Raw genomic sequence first — 23674 nt, forward strand, 5'->3', positions numbered from 1 at the left:
AATTGCCGAAACCTGTCACTGATTGACCCTGTCTGTGTCACCTGAAAAAAAAAAAAACCCGTCATTACAGCAATGTTTTGATCGTGAGAATTCCGACAGTGTTTGAACCAATCACATTTGACATTTTTAAGAGTTAACATTTTTATTGTACTCACGCATAAAATTTATATATAAAAGGGGGTACGTGCATAAAATAAATAAATAAATAAATAAATAAATACATAAATAAATAAATAAATACATAAACAGTACTGAAAATCAAATTGAAATAGTCCATTGTTTCAAGAAAACACAACAAACTATTATCTAAACTATAGTTCACTTGATGCAAACAAATTCCTGATCAACTAACTTCTCATAAAAAAACCTTTTGTGTTAATCACAAATAAGTGTAGTCTGTTACTTAGGTTAGTTGGATAGATTGTTAAAAAAAAGATGTCACACAGAAAATTGTTTGCTTATAAATTCTAAAGTCTAAAAATTATGTTTACACAGGAGAAATTAAAGTAGCATCTCAAGGGTGAAAGCATGCTGCGAAACAGCATTTGAATCTTTAAATATTCACTGCCCGTAATCATAGAAACATGTACTTTGAAAAAATCTACTGTTGTTACACTGCATTAGCTCTCCTGTAATGGCTCCACCACGAGTAACATGAAGTTGAGCATTATCATATTACAGCGCTCCCTTCACGAGTTTCTGATCCCACCCCTTTAACGGAACTTATCAGCATTTTTTCAGATATTTTTTGCACTTCTTAAACTTGCAAGCCTGTTATTTCTGTCCTGTTCACTAACATCTTCCATATCATCTGAATTAACATCCGAGTAAGAATCATCTTCGGTCATTTTCCTCTTTGTTCCAGACTCCCGTTTCTTTTTCTCGTGAGTCGCTAAATGTTTGTTAAGTTCCTGCCGACGGGTGAATTTCTTTTCACACTGTGAACACTCGTAAGGTTTTTCACCTGTGTGTGTCCTCTCGTGGAACTGCAACTGACATCCCTGAGCAAAGGCTTTACTGCAGTAGCTGCACTTGTATGGCTTCTCTCCTGTGTGAGTGCGGACATGTCTGACCAGGCTGTATTTATCAATGAACGCTTTATCACAGTGATCACAAGCATATGGCTTTTCACCAGTATGAGACCGTTCATGAATTACAAGGCGAGATGGTTGAGAAAATGCCTTGGTGCAGTATTGGCATTTGTATGGCTTTGCACCTGTATGTGTGTTTCGATGAACTTCTAAGTTGAATTTATTCACGGCGGTAAAAGAACAATGTTCACAACGCAAAACTTCACCAGTATGCCTTTTACGGTGATCTCCTAATGCACGTGAGTTTGAAAAAGATTTGGAGCAATATTTACACACATGAGTTTTCTCGCCAGTGTGAGTTTTGACGTGATCGTGCATTTTCTTCCCACTGGAAAATGTCTTCTGACATATCCAACATTCTGTTACCATATGGCTGTAAACCCTGTGCTCTAAACAGGCTCTTAATGAATCAAACTCATCTCCACAGTGGCAACAACGAAAGTTACCTGGGCTTGCACCTGGAGAAACAAGAGAATAAAAGCATAAATCTATCACTCTGAACAATTAAGACGAATTGTGTATGAAAGCTTAAGGTGTCTGGTATCGGTTTCCAGCACTTTCCATCTCTTATACTTTGACGGGTCAGTACTACAGATCTTTACCAGTTGATGCCGCTATAATAATGGTATCAAATAAATGCCCAACGATTGGGCATTGGATCAGTACGTGAATCTTAAAGTTCACACATGCTTTAACCGGTAAGCAATGCAAGTTTTTTAAAAAGCCTTACCCTCTCCCCTGTTACTATTTTGTGAAATATACTATTGCTGTACTAAACAGCACTCAAACAATGAAAAATAAAATCCACATTACCGGTGTTTCCTTTATTTGTACCCTATCTGATATATGATTTGAAACACAGTGTGTAAGCCCCCCTCAAAAGCAGGACTTAAATAGAAAATAAACTCTCTGGGAACTAAATAGAGCTTTTCCAGTGGCTAAACAATGGCTGTGGTCACATCAACGCCATCAGTTCTGGTTAGACGACATTGCGGTCACACCAACACAGATAACTACAGTTAGTTCTGATTACCTTTTGGTTGACATATTAGACTTAAAGTCATTCCTCAGTATTGCATTGTGCATCCCGAACTGCGCAAAATTTTAAACATGATTAGCGTGCGCATATTAAGAAAATGCTGGCTTTTTCTCGCAAGAGATATAAATGGTTGTTTTCTCATAAACGAGTACCGGGACCTAACATCTTTTTCTCTTTTTCTGATTCTAGCAATCACCTTCATTCTATAAAATGAATATTAACAAGTTTCTATTGTAGAAAAATAAATAATAAGTTGAATCAGTGGCGACTGAAACTGTGTGCCTTAATCACGAAAAATTTATTAAATTGTTCCTCTATTAAAGTCAATTTGGTAAATCTGCAGCTATATTTCGTGTTTTGCTTTCTCTCTATTTTTTGAAAGTGAAGTGAATGGCTCAAATAATGTTTCTGAAAGCTGATAGTGAAAAGAGTTATGGGGTATATTCAAGGTCTTCCTGCTCCTAAACGAACAACGGCACCCAAAGTTTGATTGAAAAACTATCAGTGCCAGTTCTATTTCAATAGAATGACCTTAAAAGTAGTTCGTGACAGCCCTAAAATGTAAATATGGCTGGCCGGAGAAAGCTTCGTCTGGTTTTCGTTTTTTTTTTTGTTTCATATATATTGATGCGGGAAACCGTGTCAAAAATTCAAAACAGGATGCTTGACACGGTAGAATGCAAAATTCGTTTTTTGCTTTTTGTTTTTCAACCCTCGTCCAGTTATTTTTTTGCTTCGTTTCCTCAGAAATGATACGGTATTGTTTTGGATTCAATGTGAACTATTTACACAATGGAGGCTACTATCCAATCAGAAAAACGCTCGTAACAACAAAGTATATACGTTTGACCGAAGACAATTAATTTTGTAAAAACATGTTCTTCAAATATCGGAAAGATAATCCTCAGCATGACGAAAAAATATTGAGATTCCCTACAAATACAAATATCTGACGACTGCAATGGTTTTAAGTTTGATTAAAGCGATGTATTGGAAAAAAATCGGAGTAAGCCCTTTCAGCGTTTAATTTTAAGTAAAAATTCCAATCAGAGTGTTTGCAAGCGCAAACAAAAACGGGATGACTTGGCGTTTCTCGAGTTTGCTCGCACGGAAGGGCTTGCGTGTGCTACGCTCGAAAATGGGCAAGTGGGAGATTGCACTATTCTATTTGTATTAATAGGAAAATTCATAGCTTTGGACACAACCTCTTTTTGCTATTTGGAACTTAAAAAAAAAACATTTCTGGCTCATATAAAACCGTAGAGTGCGCATTCAAGTAATGGCTACAAAATTCACATCCCTCTTTGTTTTGACGCTGATATTAAAGAGTTCATAGATGCAATAACAGTTTCTTTGCAAATTCATGTCCAAATCGTATCCTGTTTTAGTGAAGTGAGACCGCACTACCAATTTTTTAACAAAGTATTGTATACTGCGTCATAAAAAAATGTATCATTTTATACGGCATCATAAGGGAAATGTATCATTTTATACTGCGTCGTAAGAAAAATGTAACATTTTTCAAGGCCAAATAAACAAACGAAATTACCCAACAAGCGATCATAAAAAATGCCCTCAACGATCCATTCAACTTTCACTTATACTCATTCTCACACCTCTCCTCAAACGTCCTTCTCACCCTTCCGCGATCTGGAAACGAAGCACTATTCTTTTTGAAATAGCTGCTTGTTACACTTGTTTTGCATATATTTGTTCATCCCGCACGTACACGTGCCAAAAGAAACGTCAAAGCATTCTGATTGGTTGTTCGTTTGCAAACTACGATTTAAACCATGATCCTGCTTGGGTATAACTTTAGTTGGTTTGTATTGTTTTGGATCATTGATGCATATTTCCTAACTATACTGTTAGAATGAACATAGAAGAGGCCACATTACTGAAATAGCTAACTAAAGTCATCTCTGCCTTAACTTTAGTCAGTAGTCTAACACTGAACACGTATTTTTGAAATTGGCGTTTATTTCATGAAGCGTTATTTTCCTATAGGGTAATACCATGTTCATGTAGCAGTCAAACACTTACTCCATACCTCGCAAAGCACTTTCTATGGTGCGCCTGTGAGCCACGATACAAGGATCTTTGTCTTTATGATACAAAACAACATGCTTCAGCAGATTTCTATAAGATCGACCAGAGGCAGAGCTGAACACTTCCATGCAGTAAGGACACTTCTTTTCATGTATGTGGATGTGAAGTCTGTAAGCGTTTTCTGTGCCAAATCTTTGAGAACAATGTGGGCATCTGTAACTATAGTTATCAATTGGGAATTGGAAACTAACACTTCTTTCAGGCTCAGAACTATGGTTGGAAAGGACACTAAACCTGGAGGAGTTAGAACAATGATGGCTTTTGGAGATAACACTATTATGTTCTGCATAAGCTGCTGGTTGCAAAGAGCTTCCTTCAACATGGCCCTTCATGTGTGGTGTCATTTCCTTCAAATTACCAAATGACAAGGTGGTCCTTTTACTGGAGGGATCAAAGACACCAACTGGCAGATGAGCTGACATAACACATGCATCATTGTAGCCATCCAATGATGACCTTGGGCTTTCATTTTTGTTACTTGTACAATTGTCAGTGAGAAGAGGCAAAGTAGTGTTACTAGCAGGAGATGGGATTTCTGTAGCAAGGTAATCTATAGAATCTACATCTTTGTAGTAACAATGTCCATCATTAGAAACAGAAGCAGTACAAGCAAGGTCTGAAAACCTTTCATGCTGTGATGTAAGAGTAACTGTGCCAATCACATCTTTGCCCAAATTGTTGTTTGTGACTTGGATAAATTCTATATTTTCATTCACTGAAGTTAACAGTTCTGTTTTGGGTTCGGCTCCATTTAACAACATTAGTGGCAATTCATTGCTGTTGTCATTGTTTAAAACTAACATATAGCCACAGTGATGAAGAACTTGAACATGGTTACTGTCTTGAGCAGAAAAATAATCAAGTACAAGCATGTTGCTGGTGCAATGCCCATTGTCATGGTTTGGTGTGCTGTTGTTATCAGGAAATGAAGTTAGATTGGAATTGGCACAACAGGTGGAAGATGCCTCCCTGGTCTGTACAGAAGAACTTGGTGAATCAGCAAAACAATCTGTAAATTCAAGTAACAATCATAATAATATGACTAAGTGAAATACATTATGATAATCCTAAAACTTTTTTCAAGATTTCATGAGCGAAACAAAACCACCAAAATGAAACAGCTGAAACAACTGAAATGGCCAAAATGAGTAAAACAAAACAAAATCAGCAAAAGAAACAAAACACATTGTAAGTTTACTTTTAATTTTAGCTTTTAAGTGTTTGTATTCCGTTTTTAATCTTAATTGTCATGTGCATTTAAACATTTTATGGAATTTGCACATTATTGATGTGATTATTATTGTTATTATTATAATTTATTTTTATTATTATTATTATTATCATATCATTATTATTATTATTATAAATATTGAGAGCTACTGTAACCACAAACCTGCTAACCTGAGCATTATTCTTGCTAACCAGAGTGCAAGGTGTACTCCAGTTAGCCTAAATGACACTCTGGTTAGCCTGAGTATTGGGTTTCGCATATTGTTATTTTAACACAGCAAACTTTTAATGCAGGCTGTACATGTACAATATCATATTGTTCCTTGAAGTCAATGCAGTACATCTATCCTCATATTTCATGTTTTGCTTTCTCTCCATTTTTGCTGCTTCTAGGAACAGTTTAAATAAAAAATGTTTCTGAAGGCTGACATTGTAAGGAATTATGGGTTATATTCAAGATCCTGCAGCTCCTAAACAAATACTGGGACCACTCATTTTTTAAATATGCGAAAACAAAGTTCCCTTAAGATGAACAACCAATAAGGAAAGTTTGAAAGAAAAAAAATTGTCTACTTTAATTTGCCTACTTTTTGATTACCTCAAAAAAGGGCAGCTTTGAGCCAAAGTGGCGCATACTGCTGGAGCTTATCCCGGTTTCCTTAAGGTCGTGCGGGACCCTAGCTCATTAATAAATTCATTAGCCAAATTTCTTGACGGAGTGCTATCTTGTAAAGCTTTAATTCACTACATTTTGAACATCGATTCCTCTAAAATTTAACAATTAAGGATATTCGGGGATGATAGAATTACGTCATGATTGTCCTTTTACTGAGAGATGGCCATTGTCTGTCATGTTACAAGCCCTTAAAAGTTTCACTGCAGATAATGCGATTTTGTGTCCAAGTTTTCAGCTAGAACAGCGCACCAAATTAAATGATTATATAGCTTAGTGATAAATCATAACCTCTTTTGTGTTATGACTAGAACAAAATTTTCGATTTCAAAAACTGCTACAAGTTAATGGCTTCTAAGGGAGCAAAAATGTGAAAAATCTAAATTTTGAAACGTGCTATCTTCATTTGGAGAAGGAAATTTAAAAATTCGCTCTAGTCATAGCACAATAGAGTCCCAGGGGGGGTACTCCGGGATCAAAGTGACGGGGATGATCAAATGGAGGCAAAACTCAGGACAAAAAATCCCTAAGTCTCCCGACATTACCCAAAAAAATCCCTGGACCAAAAAAAAAAACCCCCAAAAATCCCTAGTCAAATTACCCCTTTATTGCCAAGGCCGCGCCAAGGCACTTTAGTTTGAATTTAATACCCAAAAAAATCCCCTATTTAAATCAAGTCACCCAAAAAAATACCTGCCAAATTCTCCTACCCAAAAAAATCCCGGAATCGAAAATTTCGACCCCAAAAAAATCCTTCGCACATCCCCGTCACTTGGATCCCGGAGTACCCCCCTGGGAATAGAGTACACCAAGTTTATGTTCCTCGCGAATCAACTCTTGAAATTCTATATCCGCGGAGAAAACTTGGACACAAAATTGCAGGTTTTGAGGCTTCCGAAGACCTTCCGAGTCAATGTTTACAACAACGTGTGATATATTCAAAGCTGTGAATCTAATTATGATAATTCCCTATGTTCCAGCGCACGTGCACAAAGCTGAGAACAATTACTAGTAATTACTTGTACAAAAGAGTTTAAAAACAAACATTCTCATGAATATTTTGTTTGTTGTCGGCTTCAGTCCGGCAGTTCGTGCATACTCTTTAAATAAATACATACTAATGATTGCAAGGGTCCTGCGTGACCTTAAGATTAAGCAGCTAGGGGTATTTCTACTCCCTCCTGGATGGGATGCTAGTCCATCGCAGGGTACCCCCCAGCATTATTTCGCCGGTACCCATTTATACATCTGGGTGGAGAGAGGCACTATGAGGGTAAAGCGTCTTGCCCAAGAACACAAACCGCTAACCATTAGGTGACTGCGCCTCTTTTTGATAACCTCAAGGGAACTTAAATTTTAAAATAAAAAAAAGTGTGGTCCCCATAGTTGTTTAGGAGCACAAGGACCTTGTATATACCACATAATTCCTTAGTAATTCTCTTGCACATTTTCAGTGATAACTTATTTTTCAAACATATACCATAAAATTCTGGTTATAAGCCCCCCCCCGGTTATAGGCCCATCTACTTGGAAACAAAAAAATACATCGGATTATAAGGCCCCCCAGATATAAGCCCCTCTCTACCGGATGACAGTACTGGACAGGGGTAAATGTTGTTTTATTATGCGTTTTAAACTTAAGAACATATTTCGATCAACACTCCCGTGGCTCTTTTCGAAACGTTTTTTCATTCTGCCTATAAGCCCTCCTGGATATAAGCCCCTCCATTTATAAGCCCACCCGAAACCCCTTACGAAGTTGTATAAGCCCAGGGCTTATAACCGGAATTCCACGGTATAGGAATGTTCTGTTTTCGTTTTACAGAAAGGATTTTGATCGTTACACCCAAAATATGAGAAAAAATTGATAGGCCACCATACTCGTTTACAAGAAAGAGACACTTATTTTTCTCGCGGACTAAGCTGCATAGAGAAAAAGCCGCCATTTTGTTTATGTGTGCACGGTAATTATGAGTAAAATTCTGCACAATGCAATACAGGGAAATGACCTTAATAATTTATTATTGCTCTTTTGGTACCTTCAGTCAAAGGATGACCTCTGTTAGTTGTTACCATTGTAAAAGTTCCAAATCCAGAGAATTCTTGTTTCAAAATGGTGAATCGAAATCGCCGTTATTTTTATTAGGCACTTTATTTATAGCCCAATTCCGTTTTCCAGATTTCAGATTCAACATTCTATTTTTAGGGTTGCTGTGGAGATATTTTTAAACTTCCATTTTGCTATGAAAACCTGTGAAGGGTTTTTTGACAAATTGCACTTTTTTAATGAATAAGCAAATTTTTTTTAAAAAGTTCAAGCGGCTCTGAAACCGCTCCGGAGAAATTTTTTTAGCTTTGCAAAAAGTTGTACCTTAACATGCTAATCATTATTCAATAATTAGAAAATGGGCATCACAGTGCTGGTTTTTTAGTTATAAACGCTTAAAGCTAAAATTATGACCGTTGCTATGGTAACCATTGAGATCACGAAAATATCCATAATTTGTTTATCAATGATTGGGTATTTGTTTAATACAATTTGTGTAGCAATAACTGATAAATGTTTGTAGCACTAACCCATCAAAGTATAAGAGCTGGAAAGTGCTGGAAACTGTTGTGAGCCTCCATTGTAAGCTTATATCTTTTTCACTGCACGTTACTTTTAGCTGCTTTTAGCTACCGGTACTTTTCTCATTTGCATCACTATGCACTATAAAATTCAACGTGGCAGATACTACATCCACGCTGAATTCTTTTGTTATACAAATGCGAAAGGGGCATCTTACCTTGGGAAGCCATATTTGAAGCGTAAATAGTGAAACAATATCTGGATGAAGCTACTTGTTGCGCCACAGGCATCGATCTTCTTGATCAGCGTCGCTTCCTCAGACAATTACGTGGTGTAACAGCCATATATAATATTAGCTAATAGTTTGTCTTGCTTTAATAGGTATTTTTTTCGATATCGTAGCAAAATAAAGCTTTAGGATGACTAAAACTAAGCTATACACCTCAACGTTCATCCGAAATGATGACAATATTCTTCTTGGAATGAAAAAGAGAGGATTTGGTGTCGGACGGTGGAACGGTTTTGGCGGGAAAGTGCACTCAGATGAAACGATTTTGGAAGCTGCCAAAAGGTAGGTACAGATTTTGGTACAGTGTGTTGCCCAGTTTCCGGTCGGTAACAGTTTCCGGCCGAAAAATATATTCTTCTGTTATTGCTGTAGTAATATTTTATTTTCGTCCACCGAACCTTTCCTACAGAAAAAGGAACATTTCCACTACAAATTGATGGTTTTGGCAGGCTTTTGGACAAAGTCTAGCATTGTTTACTGCATCGGGGGTGGAAGCGGTTTTTTTTTTTTTTTTTTTTTTTTTTGTAGGGTGTAAAAAAATAAAATTTTTAATAAAAAATTTAAAAAAAATTTTTTGGGGCCCCCCTGGTTAAAATAAAAAAAAAAAAAAACCCCCCCCCTACTGCATACGGCACGTGCATGTTGCAATCAAGATTTCTTACAAACAGAACATAAACAACCATGACAACAACAACAACAACAACAACAATTTATTGAGGTATTTCCATGAAAATACATGGCATTACCTACTTACACTTGCGAAATTACAAAGATATATAACATAGCATCTGAAATAAAACAAAAATGCGATTTTATCATTTGGAAAATAAAGTTTCATACATGTCTAAGAGACATATTGCTTGAAAAACAAAAGCAGCAGTTGATCGACAAACAGCAGGATCAATGCTGTTACAAAGAAATAAAGATTTTGCATTAATCTGATTAATATCAAACTCGTTAAAAATACTATATTTGGCGGTTATTTCATTAAAGAATTTTAAACGTATATTTTCGTATAGCTTGCATGAAAATAAGAAATGCATTTCGTTTTCAATTTCATCCGAATGGCAGAAAGAACAGATTCTCAAATTAATAGGAGTCTTGGGTATTGTGTGTCTACCAGTTTCGATACGTAATTTGTGATTCCCTAGTCGAAATTTGCTAATGGCAGTTCTGTGTGAGGATTGTTGATTGCGTCCAGAAAACCAGATTTTTTGGTATCTGTTTTAAATGAATGATAAAATTGTAATTTTCTGTTTGTGCTAATTAGTTTTAGTTGATGAGCTATTAACGCTTTGCTAATGTTTTGCTTATTGTAAGAAGTAAAAAGTTTTCCGTTGTTTTCATTTAATATTATAGAGCCCGAGTTGTATTTATTGCATAACTGATTAATTTTAAGCATTATATTAATTAGACCTGTCTGCATGGGTTTTAACAGCCATCTCCTTAGAAAGCTGTAGACATTGCTTAGCGATGTTATTTTCTGGTAAGCTCTGAAGATGAATCCAAAATTTTACTATGGAGGTTTCAATGGCTAATTTTAGAGGAAGCCTTCCAAGTTCATTTCTGGTTGCAACATTTCAAGTGGGCATTGTTTATTAACTCCTAAGAATTGTTTGCAAAAATATATGTGTGTTTTTTCGATGTCATCTTTCTCCCAATTGTTGAAATCATCTTTATCGTAGATACCCCAAACTTCTGAGCCGTACAGTAAAATAGGGAGAAAGAGAGAATCAAAGAGTTTATTAGTGACACTAAGAGACAATTTTGAAAAATCCAAGTAACGACGAGTAGCAAAGATGGATCTTCTTGTTTTATCTTTTAAGTTTGATTTACAGTCTAAAGCTTCCATTTGCAGAAAAATTTATACCAAGGTAAGTGTAATTGTTGACAATTTCAATTTTGTCATTGTTTATTTGAAAATAATGTTTGTCGAGTAAAGATTTCCTACATTTCTTTTGGAAGATGACAACTTTCGTTTTCTTTGGATTAACGGACAGCAGCCAATCGTTACAGTATTTTTCAAGAATGGAAAGTGCCTTCTGCAGACCTTTAGCTGAGTGAGAGATTAATACTAAGTCGTCTGCGTAAAGTAAACAGTTTAAATTGGAGCCGTTAGGTAGAGCGATAGGATCTGTGTCTTCTCGGTCTAGTAAAAAAGGGATTTCATTTAAGTATAAATTAAATAACATGGGCGAAAGAATGCACCCTTGACGTACACCTTTCTGTTAATCGAAAAATTCAGTCCTTTGGTCACCATACTTTACAGAACATTTAGTTTTTGAGTAAAGATTTCTAATCAAATCGTAGAAATTTCCACCAATCTTATAATGTAGAAGTTTGTAGAATAGTCCATCATGCCAAAACGAATCAAAAGCTTTCTTGAAGTCAATAAAACAAGTGTACAGTTTGCCTCTTGCTGTATGACTGACATAACCAATGAGTCCATAAACGGCGCGGTAATGTCGCCAACGTCCTCCGCGGTTATAAACGTCCTCCTCCACTGTTAGAAACAGCAGTACGTCAGTCATGACAACACGAACGCGAACATTGCTGTTTTATTTTGTTTACAGAGCATCCATCCTAGTTTTTTTGCTGCAGCCGCAAGGCGCAGAATGAGAGAAGGCGGGTGAGTGCCGAACAGAGGAGAAATTGAACTACCGATGTCAAAAACCATAACAAACAAAATCGAAACCAATGAACCGTAGCGCTGATCGCATTCGAAGTTACGGGCGAGAACGAACCACGTTGGAACGTTGGAAAACAGAAAACCGATAAAAGATATCGCATTGGGAAAGAAACACGTGGCGCGACCACTCCAGTAGAAAAATTATCTGCAGTCATCATTACGAAAAGAGCGAAGACTTGGAACCCGCCGAAGGCAAATATCTCCAAAGGACGAGTGCACGTGACCGCTAAAAACTTACCCCACCCCCTGCTACAGCAACGACACTCTGAACTCAATTAAAATAAAATGTATGAACGTGTACTGCACGCAAGACAGCGAAAGGAAAACCATGCTGTAGCTGCACCGCTAATGAGCTATCGAGCATAAAAGAAGCTATGGAAAGGAGGTGAGCGTGGGGTGGGGGGTGGGGGGGGGGGTAGCGAGCACTGAGGGGGGGGGGGGAGGGGGGGGGTGGGGGGTTGAGGGGAGGAGGGAGTTGTTTGAGCGTGGTAGGAGATAAGAGAGTAGAGTTAGAGAAGAGAACAAAGGGGTGACAGTGACTAGTGGAGACCACAACATGTTCCCAAGAGCCGCAGCAAACACATGGACCCATTGGGGCCCTATTTTTTTTTTTTTTGCCGGACGTTTTTTGAACATTTTAAAAATTAACCAAAGTAGCAAACAGTTTTCAAGCGATTCTTTTCGCTGGTGTCTGTAAACATGCCACGCTATTTTTAAAATTATTTTGGTTCCCAATGCAAGTAGACGAATTTTACAAGCTTGTGCATTCCCGGGGGGGTACTCCATATAATGGCCTATACGGGGAGGCTCCGCCCGAAAGGGGTACCTTTTTCAGGCTTTAGGTATATAAAAGGGTAGGGATTTCACAAGTTTAGGTATATGAAGGGGTATGTAAATCCGTAATTTAGGTTTTATAAAGGGCCTTGAATTAAAATATTTCGAACAGACGCACTTTATGGCTGTATTATTTTAATTTATAAAGCGCAACATGAAAATGACAAGAAAACGTCCTGTTCTAAGTCTATGCCAAGTCTTTTAGGTATATGAAAGGGGTACCTTTTTTCAGTAAAAGGTATACGAAAGGGGTACAATTTCTGTGAAAATGGTATATAAAAGGGTAAGGGGTAAGAGCTCGGGGCGGAGCCTCCCCGTATAAAACTTTTTTGAGTGCCCCCCCCCCCCCCCCGGGGTGCATTCCATAAAATCGCTTCGTTTTTGACACTTAAAAACCGGTGTTGGTTTCATGCAAATAAGCCCACAAGTTCAGAAGGTCGTGCTAGTGGGCTGTGATTGGCGGATTTCGATCCGTCTCGTGTTTATAGCACATCGAAAGATGAGCGGGTGTAGTGTCATGAACGAAGCGATTTTATGGTATGCACAACCTCGAAAAATTCGTCCACTTCGAAACCAAAATAATTTTAAGAATCGCTTGGCATTTCTAGACAAACATCGAGATTCTCATTGGGTTATTAAAGTAAATATAGATATTCATCTATTAGCTTCTATTCATTCGTTTGCGTGAGGTTTGCTGTTTCAATATATTTCTTACTTCCGGGCTGAGCCAAAATTGTTCTAAGTGTCGAGAACATTGCGATTTTGTGGTATACCGAAGTTCGGATATTTCGTCAACTAGAAAACAAAAATAATTTTTGGAATCGCTTGATATTTCAAAACAAACATCTGATACTCTCAAGAAGGTTCAGTGGATATTCTGCGAAAATTTCGCTGTTTTCTGTAAACGAGCTCATATTGTGAGGAGAAGGCTCGGCTACCAAATCAAGCGTGGTTTCCAAGCTCCCCAAGAAAGTGATCCCAAAAATGTTTTGCACACGCGAGGGTTGTCGATAGGTATGTGGTGTAATAGTCATGTTATGGTTCACTGTCCACCGTACTTGTTTCGTGATTTAATTTAATATCGTAGCAAAATTTAAGCTATACAATGGTTCAAAATAAGCTTTACACCTTGACTCTTATCCGAAATGATGACAATATTCTTCTTGGAATGAAAAAGAGAGGATTTGGTGTCGGACGGTGGAATGGTTTTGGCGGGAAAGTGCACTCAGATGAAACGATTTTGGAAGCTGCCAAGAGGTATCCTCACATTTTATTTACCTTTTGGGTTTTAACGAGGTTGATGATATCAGAGCCAACATAACTAAGGCCTAAAGGGGGGCTTACATAGGGATGTTTGAAAGGATACATAAAAATAGCAAATAGACAAGGGTACGTGTATAGACCTCTTCTGCCGTTTTCTACTACACCGGTGTCTGCATTTGCAGACTGAATAGCTTGAACTGCAAATATTTAAGTTTAACAGTTATTGGACGAGGTTGAGCAAAATATCGTGATTTGTCGGCTTCGGCAAATAATTGATCTGCTCGCCACTGACAAATCACGATATTTTGCGAGAACTGAGTTCAATAATTGTTTTATCATTCGATCACTGAATTTGTTTCGCACAAACTACCTTCGGGAACTGCGTGGAAACTGCACTATTTCTTGCTGAATTAATGCAGACGAAAGCGTAACTTCACCTTCGACAACACGAGCGGGTCTTCATCCAATTCTCTTTCTTTCAGATATTACCGAAATACAATAAGAGGAAATTCCATTGCCTTCTTTGTAGTTTCGCTGTTTTTTCAGGCCTAGTAGACAAATCCAACCGTTCTTCTTCATCTCTGAAAAACAAGTTGCCATTTTTCGCATGAGCAGAATATTATTTGTACCGCAAAATCACTGTCAGACGCTAATGCGCACAAGCAGACCATTATTTGTAGGCAATTATTTGCAGATCACATGGTGGGCTTTCGGCCAATGAAAAGGAAGAAAAAATTACATAGAATGATAATTAAAATTATCCTGTAAAATCACGCGGAATATCGCCTGATATTAATGCCATAACCTGCCTGTAGGCTGATCATGACTAGGCTAAAATCAGATGATATGTCACAAGATTGAGCAGGATAATTGATTTACTATTCGGCAATTTGTCAACGAAACATGCAACATTATTGCGGGCAACATTTTCTTTCGACTTGTCGTGCAACATTGTTGCACTGCAAGTTGAAAAAGTTGTTGCCCCTATTTAGAGAGTGCCCAATAGGGTTTTGGGTCGTTTTGGGATCCTACCATCCAAGCTAAAATTTTCCCGGTGTTTATCGGCTTACCATCAACCTGACCATAAATTGTTTTTGATCCTTGCCTCAATTAAAAAATGCCTTTCAGTGGGTGTGTATTCCCTCCAAGCACTGGTCTTAATCTTTGATCACCTACAATAAGCTTTTTTCCTTCTTTTTGTGTAGCTGACACATGGGAAACATGGGTAACCTCCTGTAAGTCATAATAAACGTGTTGTGTGGCTTTTTCAGCGTTCACAAAGATCACAACTTGATTTTCTATACAAGTACAGCACTTTTTTGTTATCGGACTTCATTTCCTGAATCCCACCTTGTAAGTTCACCAATACACGTGTCCCATTTAAAATTTCAATCACGAATCTTGCTCCCTTTTCCCTAAAATCCTGAATCTTGGCCTTCGAATAAGCCAATTCTGGATCCCAAAAAAACTATTGGGGACCCTTTATTTATACAACCTTGTCATGCAACAAATTTCAGTGTTGCAAGTTGCAGCAACTTGTTGCACAAAGTTTAACCGAGTTATACTGAGTTAATCCTTTTGCCACAAATTTTTTCAACTTGCAAAACTGAAATCTGTTGCCATAGTAATATGGCAACAACCCATTTCAACTTTCAGTGCAACAATACATTGCGCCACAAGTTGAACAAAAATGTTGCCGTAGTACTTGGCCTTTAAAAAGGAGCTATGTCACAGACAAGGCATCTTGAAAATATTGGCACATTTTTCACAGTTTATCATTTGTAATCTTTCTTATTCTTTGTCAGTCAAAACCGCCATTCTTGGTTATTTTTTTCGTAAGTAAATTATCAGAAAAATGACTTAATATAATAATAATAATAATAATAATAATAATAATAATAATAATAATAATAATAATAATAATGACTTGAATACAGTTCTTCTAAAAAGTGGCTCTTCACCTGTACTTACTACTTATAATAAACTATTATAAAATATTAAAATACATTATATACCGTGGCACTGCTCCTTTAAACAGTGCTTTGCAAGACTTCAAACAAATCTTGGCAACCTACTTACATCGCAGGATATCTGTTACTGTTTCTCCCAGAATCAGCCGAAATAAGTGTTAAAATATGTGTTTTAAGCACTTTCCTTTGCATCCGGGAGATTTGTTGACTCACACAGAGGACTGTGAGATGAGTCCTTAAAACAAGAAGTCTGAACAGATAACATGTATGTAGTCAAAGAAAAATGCAGCATTTGCTAATTCATTACTCACTAGCTAGCCACCACTTTTGACAGAAAAGATAGGGATAGACAGCTTGAGAGGATCAGGCATTTTAAGAAGTGAACTGCAAAAGGGGAAAAGATGTTACACAATATTAGCCCAAAGTGGCCTTTTGATTTCCTTTTGCTTCAACTGAGTTAAAACTTGTTCATTTAAAAAAGGGGTCTAAACTAACCTTTGATTTTGTCGCTATTAAATAAGTGATCATGTCTTCAGTTTCTTAAGCATCATGCCTTTTCTTAAGACTGCAAAGGTGAAAAAAAAATTGATTAAGATCAATTTATCAGTTAATTATTCCTGTGGAGAGGGTGGGGAGCATCAGACCTTACTGGGAGCATATCTACACTATTTTCAAATGAAGATTAAAGGTATATTTTTGTCTCCAATAACCCTTTGCTCTCCTATTCTCTCTGGTGCAGAATTACTTTGTGCCAAACACACGCGCAGATGAGTCTATGTTATATATTGAAACCCTCACGAACATCGCTTGTTTCTTTCTGTAGCAGGATTCCTGTAGATATCGTGGCAGCAAGTTAACCGCAAATTAATTAAATTAGACCCTTAAATGCCAAAAGGGTTCATGTGAAACGGTTCTTGATGCGAAACGGCGGCAGTGTTTCCTTAGAAAAGGTGACCTTACATGTCTCATAAACTGAAAAGTCGCATTAATCAATTGATATCTGTGTTATATCTTTTTTTATTAGCGAAAGCAAAGCAACTACATTGTACCAGGATTTTTGGTGCGATTTTTTTGCTGTGGTACGATTCTTGTAGACTCTGTGGTGCCAAGTGAAAACCGCAGATAATTAAATTAGATTTTGTGGTGTGGCAGTGCTCTGTGTGAGATAATTCTTTATTCTTCAAAAACCAAAATTGATAGCATCAGTGTGATCCGTCTATTACTTTTTGAGAAACGATTTTCGCGACAGTTCAATTGCAACATTGTACATCCTGTTAAAACTCAGTCATGCAGAAAAACAAAACAACCTATTGTGGATTGCGCTGATTAGCCAAAAGTGGTAGCTCAGACATGTAAAAGTGTGTGTAGCAGACCAAAGTCTTACCATCTGAAGTTTGAAAATATGGGACAAGTCGCAGGGACCAATTACGTTTTCTGGTTATAAAAAGCAAAACAACCTACCATCAATGTTGATGTGGAAAAAAGAATAGTGTTACGGTTGTAAGAAAAGCGTAAGAGACACCTGGGAACAAATACAACTGGTGTTTCAACGTCTAACTGAGAGTGAAATAAATTGAAATTCAACTGTTCGGCTCCATTGCATTCTGCACTACCAATTGAGTCTGATTTATGTAATACTGTATTGTATAATATTTATTATTATCACTGGAGTACCAGTGTACCTGGCCAGTTTCCAGGCTCTTGGTAGTTGGGGGAGAGCAAAAAAGTGGGACTAAGGCCGCTCAAGTCCATAGTTCACCCTCCTTTTTTTCCTTGCTCACCTACATTTTTCGCTCTCCCACAACTACCAAGAGCCTGGAACCACAGGCGGCCCAAGTTCACTACATGAATTAATTATTTATAAAGTGTAAGCGAATGTGTCACTTGGTTTCGAGCGGTGTTGTGTTACAAAATTGCGATTTATAAGGGTTTGTATGGGAACTCATCTATTTTGGTTCAAAAGGTATAAAATTAAACATTTTACAAATAAAATCGACTTACCTTGTTTAATTTCCATGTTGTATTCTTTGTTGTTTGCCTGCGTCTCAGGTCGTTTTAAAGCGTTGTTAGTGGAACACCTGACCAGGCAGCGCAACTCGCCGAAAACGCTTTAAAACGACCTGACACGCAGGCAAACAACAAAGAATACAACATGGAAACAAGGTACGTCAATTTTATTTATAAAATACTTAATTTTATACCTTTTGAACCCAATCGATGAGTTCCCCTACAAACCCTTATAAATCGCAACTTTGTAACAAAACACCGCTCGAAACCAAGAGACACGTTCGCTTACACTTTATAAATAATTAATTCACGTAGTGAACTTGGGCTGCCTGAGCTGGAACAGGCTACAATATGCCATGTGCTTGGTCATTATCTTGGATATCTGGATATTTCACTATGTTTTTAGTATGGAACTTCCCTTTCTCTCAAAGAAAAAGAACCACGAGTGCACAAAGAGAGACACATGCTTACTAAAATACATTTCATTGCAGGGAGTTATTGGAAGAGTCAGGTCTCACAGTGAATGAACTTCAAGAGGCAGGAATTTTAAAGTTTGAATTTCTTGGTGAACCAGAGATATTGGAGGTTCATGTATTTACCACGAACAAATATGAGGGAACACCAACAGAATCAGAAGGTAAGTTAAACAAAAACTTCTTAGAAGATTAACCTGACATTTTCAAGAGATTTTTTTTTATTTTATAACTAAAAATAAAACTAAGTTTAGTTCTCGCTTTCTGCATGTCAGAAACTGACTTAACAAGCCAACAATTTTTGTCGGAGACTTCATGTTCCGTGACAGTACAGTGACAGATGTTAAAAGTAGGTCTAGACTCAGAGACAATAACACTTTACAGTAGAATTGATTGACTTTCTGATTATCGCCTAGCAACAACCAATCATATTTAATGTACTAGCATAAAATCAAGCGTCCTCTTTTCCATGTTAGAGTAGCCTGCACAACTGTGTCAGTGAAACGAAAAAGTGAGCAACGCAGACCAGATGTCTTAGTTAGTTCGTCAGAAAACCCTAGTGAACGGGGCGCGAAGTGGCACCTCCGGAACGAGAGAGAAGGAAAGACGACGAAATAATAGCCCGATCCGGAGATGAAGCGACGACGAAGAGATCAAGGTCACACAGTTGAAAATGAGAGGAAGGAAACCACAGAAGAGGAAGCCGAAGCGAGAGACTCTCATCACGACCCACCAGAAAAACGAATGCGACAGAAGGAAGGAAAAAAAGGAAGAGAGCCACCACGAGGGGGAAGGGACGAGCAAAGGAAAAGGAGAGGAAGGGAAAAGTGCGACAGGAAAAGACCGAAAGAGAAGGGAAAAGATCAAGAAGAAGAATACTACAAAGCAAGAAGAGATGCAAGCCCAAGCTGCGCCACACCCCCAAGAAGCGACGACACGCCAACGACATACAAGCCAAGCTGCCAACTGATGATCACGAAGTTCGATGGTACCACAGGACTGGCAATTTGGGGGCAAAGCAAAGCGTCCAACCGATCACGAATCCCACCAGAGAACTACTAGACCAAAGTAACGAGATAGAGGCGTTGCCCTCACGGAGAGGGAACACGGGAAAAAAAGAGAGAACGCAAAGCCAAGATGATCCCCCAAAGCCAAACGAGGAAATAAAAAACCGCCGAGAGGAAAGAAAGTTACAGAGAGAGGGAGAAGATGGGATGACGAGAAGAGGAAGGGACGGGGAGAGGAAAGGAACGACGCCAGAAGAAGTCGCTGGCGCCGATCAAAACCACGTGGGGCCTGCGCACTGCGGCGAAGACCAAAAGAATATGAATCTATCGCAGACAAATTCTCCCAACAAACGTCTCTGCTTCAACTGCACCACAGGAAACCATCGCGTTGTCTTTTGTCCCAGCAAATCCGCCTGTCAACAATGCCACAAGCGTCACCACACGTCATTTGATACGCCCAGAAAGAAACTAATCAGCCAACACCTACAAGAGGGGTGCTGACTACAAAAAGTCGAGAAGGTTTGTTTCCGTCACGTATAGAAGTAATGGCAAAGTGCGAGCACCACGATTAGGAGCCGGGAGCAACGCAGCCCGAACCAAGAAAAAAGAATATGCACAAAAGCAGAAACGACAAACAACTCAACACACGCACAGAGAAAAAGAAAGAGAGACAACCCAATCGCGCGAGAAAGTACCACAGAAAGAAGAACGCGCTCTCCGGTCACGTGGTGCGAAACGCAGAAGAAGAAACCAAGGGAAGAAATACCCAAGCGGAACTCACCAAGTCGGATGTTCTGTCCCTGGGAAAGAGTTAGCGCACCCAGAAGCGAAAGCAACTAGACGGGCGAAGAGAAGACCAGAAAGTGACGAAGAAAAAAAACGCGCGAAGAGGGTGAAACCACCTCCGGAAGGCCAATCACCACCACGCCCCAAACAAGGAAGGCAGCCCAAGCGACAAGAACCTAACCAGAAAACTCCAACGGAAGAACTGTCGAATACGACGCCATATTCAGGAGCAGCTGAGAAGGAGACGAAAAAGCACCCCCTGTTTCCCAGCCAGAGAAAGAGTTCACATCCCTCACAAGTGCGTAACGCAAGTCCGCCGAAACCACCAAGATGAGAAGAGATGCCCGCCCGAGCGACGCCGAGTCTCCGCCCGAACGACGTTGTACTCAGGACCGCCACAGAACAAGTATGGACGCCGCAAGCCACCCAGAGAGCGGAAAAAGAAAGCCCACAGACGAACAGAGAGTGAACGAGATGCACTCCGTCATGGAGACGAAACCTCGGAAGTGGAACACAGGTCACGCGTGCCTGGGCTGCCCCTCGCCCCTGCTAGGCGGTGGTGAATGCATGAAGCTGGGCAGAAACAGAAGAGTGAAGGAAGGAGTCAGGCGGAAGGGAACGAAGAGAAGAGGACGCCACACAAGCTGCACAAGTGGCACCACTGTCCAGAGGGAAGAAGACAGCCAGAACAAGAAACAGAAGAAGTCCAGGAAAGCGTGAAAGAGCGCCAACCCGACGAAGAGCAGCAACGCCAAGCAACAGTGCAGAAAAGAAAGAAAAGGAAGACACACTGACAGCCGCGAAACGCAAGTGTCGAACAAAAAGCGAAGAGCCACAGGAACCCGCGCCAAACACCGGAAGGTGCGACGGAGGGACGACCACCAGAAAACGTCACCCAGACGAAACCCCGGACCCATGCACCAACAGCACCAGTCCCAGCAGACCGACCCGAGCGAGAGCGGACCGACGCGAAAGGAACACCCCCGCAGAAAAGAAGACAGTCCAAGGAGAGTCAGCGAAGGCAACAATGCCGAAGCCGCAAGAACCTGAGCCCCGGGACCGGCCCAGAGCCGCCGTCACCAACCGCGAGAAGAAACACAAAGGAGACCGGCCGACCCAGAGAGGAGGAGGAGTGAGAGCGGTGGAAGGCCCAGCAGCGCGGAAGGAGAAAAGACAAAAAAGACCGAACACCCGGCGACCTCGAGCGGACCCCGCGAACCACGCACAAGAGGGCGACGCTACAGAGCGCGAAGGACAAAAAGAAAAAGAGGAAAAAGGGCAGACGGAGCCCGAGGCACCCAGCGAGAGCACGGAGAGCAAGGACAGTACCCAGTCAACCAGAGCCCAGAACCCGCGCACAAGGCCCACGAGGACGGACCCAACGAGACTAGAAACGGTGCGGTTGGGGCGTACGTCAGAGCTACCTCAGTACCACCCCTGGACGACCCAAAGAGAGAGAGAACGGAGGGAAGAGAAAAGGACGACCAAAGAAGCCCACGCACCCCGCAGAAGGACGCCCGGGCACGAGCAGCACGGTCACGAGGGAAAGAAGCGACGAGAGGAGAGACAAAGAAACACCCAGCCGCGCCCCCTGGGGGGCGGCGGGGAGAAGAAGAGGAGAAGAGCGACCGGAGATACTGCGACGCGAAAACCAGTGAGGAGAGGAAAGACGAGAGAGGAGAGACGGGAGAGCGAAAAAGAAGTAGAGTGGAGGTGGCACAGAGGATACCCAGGGGGGATAAGAGTTTCAGCACTTCCGTGGAGTTGAGTGTGAGGTGAGAGAGGGCGGAGAGAAGAGGTGGGGGAGGGGGCATTAGGAGGGGAAGAGGAAAGAGAAGAGATGACGGAAAATAGAAGGGAGAGTAGGAAATGGAGAGTACGACGAGGGGAAGTGAAGGGGAAAGTTCTCAACATTTTGACGATTATTCAAATACCTACCGGTACTTGAACGCTAAGTAGTTAGGAAAGAACAAAATATCAATCTAGTTATATATTCATTTTTTCGACGTTTTTGCTTGTTTACAAGCTAAAAACGTAGAATAGGGGTTATGTGAACAAAATTTGGAACCACATATTTGTAAACTCTCAAGGGACTTTTTTAATTTCTCAAGGGACTGTTTTAATTTCTCAAGGGATTACTTTCCGCTGTGGGTGATCACTTGCGATCTCGTGAAAAAAACGTGACTTGTCACATTTACAAACGTTATATAACAATTTTAAAAGTGACATGTCAGCTTTCTTATCTCAACGCACGTGTGTCTGAAAGGCGATCTATAAAAAGCGTCGCACAAACAATTGATTGCGTAACTAAAACACGAATAAATAATCACTAGCACTTACATCGTTTAAAAATTACAAACGTCAAAAATAAACCATACCAAAAAACTCGCTCTTTTTAAAGATATTATTGAAGTTTAAACAAATGCAAGAGATGGGGGCTTCTTTTAGCTTAGGAGCGGTTAAAATTTAGGCCAAATTTGGTCGCTACATGCAAGCGCAACTCTATTTCGTCATCAGCCTAGGTCGTTAGGGACGTGACCTCGCGTTGACAGGGAATGACAGCAATGTTGCATGAATCGGCTTTACAACATGCGATCGTATCTACGCAGTTCGAGTGGAATTTCAGTCAAAGACAGCAAAATTCTTTCGTATTTCATCTTCAAATATAATTCGAAAGCATTCACTGTATATATGGCTTTTGTTTAATCCTGGGTCTTGATATCCGACCCTCGCAGAGCCTAGACAAAACGCAGCTTGAGTGTAACGATTTGTTTACGCCGCAATTTAATATATGCGCAATGTTTTCTCCGACAGTAGTCGGAAATATCCGTATTTTTTTCGTGCTTTTTCGTGGAGCAATCGTAACGATACGGCCTTGAACACATTGAACAGCGGTCTATAACAATTCAAATATGGCGTCGCAAAAACAAAGCGTCAAACGCATATTTTGCTGTTTCATTTGCTAATTTCGCTGCCGTAATCGACTGCCTCGAAAGGTCCTTGCAATTTTAAAGTATAGAATTGTCAGATCTCGGTGAAACTTGCACTGTTTATTTGTGTAATGTTAAGGAATATGTGTATAAATACCCGGCGCGGACGAGCCATTTTTGACAAAATTATATGGCTGCATTTCCTCCGCGAAGATAGGAAATTGTTAAACTAAACTACAAAGAAACTGTAATGATAAGTTCGAAGAACAATGCACAGGATAAACCTTCGACTTATACTTCATGCAAAAACGTCGATATCTCGAAGAGACTTTGATTTCTTATACTTTTAATTTATTACTATTCACAGCCTTTTTAAGTGGTAACCTCTTGTCATTTATCTTATTTCAGAAATGAGGCCTAAGTGGTTTCCAATCTCGGAGGTTCCGTTTGATGACATGTGGCCAGATGACATTCTGTGGTTTCCATTTCTGTTAAAAGGACAGAGGTTTTCAGGATATTTTAAGTTCAAAGGACACTCAGAAATAATTGATTACACGTTGGAGCCATCCAGCTCAGATTAAACAACAATTTATTATTCAAGATTGCTGAATACGATGCACGGTATTTTACGTGTTTAGTAAATATTTTAAAATAAAAAAGGCGTATTAATCTGTACAAGATATAACTTCAATTAATAAACGACGTGGTACCCAAA

At 39.6% G+C, this 23674-nt stretch overlaps 2 protein-coding genes across 3 annotated transcripts; one reads left to right on the forward strand and one right to left on the reverse strand.

The window, feature by feature from the left end:
• LOC144632688 (uncharacterized) lies at positions 1-9057 on the reverse strand. The gene is made up of 3 exons (XM_078491392.1): positions 8929-9057; positions 4181-5248; positions 1-1549 (listed from the first exon to the last, which is right to left on the reverse strand). Exons 1-3 carry the CDS (start codon positions 8999-9001, stop codon positions 738-740), a joined length of 1953 nt encoding a protein of 650 aa, XP_078347518.1. The 5' UTR covers positions 9002-9057; the 3' UTR covers positions 1-737.
• Positions 8578-23674, forward strand: LOC144632727 (oxidized purine nucleoside triphosphate hydrolase-like). 2 transcript variants are annotated; one of them, XM_078491446.1, is made up of 4 exons: positions 8578-8771; positions 9093-9282; positions 18255-18400; positions 23368-23674. In XM_078491446.1, exons 2-4 carry the CDS (start codon positions 9131-9133, stop codon positions 23538-23540), a joined length of 471 nt encoding a protein of 156 aa, XP_078347572.1. In that variant the 5' UTR covers positions 8578-8771; positions 9093-9130; the 3' UTR covers positions 23541-23674. The 2 variants fall into 2 exon arrangements, with proteins under 2 accessions (XP_078347572.1, XP_078347571.1); XM_078491445.1 differs by lacking the exons at positions 8578-8771; positions 9093-9282 and adding an exon at positions 13514-13780.

Source organism: Oculina patagonica, chromosome 12 (genome assembly GCF_052425735.1).
Source record: "Oculina patagonica isolate OP01 chromosome 12, crgOcupat, whole genome shotgun sequence".
NCBI lineage: Eukaryota > Metazoa > Cnidaria > Anthozoa > Scleractinia > Oculinidae > Oculina > Oculina patagonica.

Bases quoted from the DNA above. Each gene is read 5' to 3' on its own strand.
- LOC144632688 (XM_078491392.1), bottom strand. From the start codon at position 9,001: ATGCCTGTGGCGCAACAAGTAGCTTCATCCAGATATTGTTTCACTATT. The intron at 5,249-8,928 runs GTAAGATGCCCC...TTGAATTTACAG, and splicing joins TTCAAATATGGCTTCCCAAG to ATTGTTTTGCTGATTCACCA. The intron at 1,550-4,180 runs GTATGGAGTAAG...TTGTTTCTCCAG, and splicing joins CATAGAAAGTGCTTTGCGAG to GTGCAAGCCCAGGTAACTTT.
- LOC144632727 (XM_078491446.1), top strand. From the start codon at position 9,131: ATGACTAAAACTAAGCTATACACCTCAACGTTCATCCGAAATGATGAC. The intron at 9,283-18,254 runs GTAGGTACAGAT...ATTTCATTGCAG, and splicing joins ATTTTGGAAGCTGCCAAAAG to GGAGTTATTGGAAGAGTCAG. The intron at 18,401-23,367 runs GTAAGTTAAACA...ATCTTATTTCAG, and splicing joins AACACCAACAGAATCAGAAG to AAATGAGGCCTAAGTGGTTT.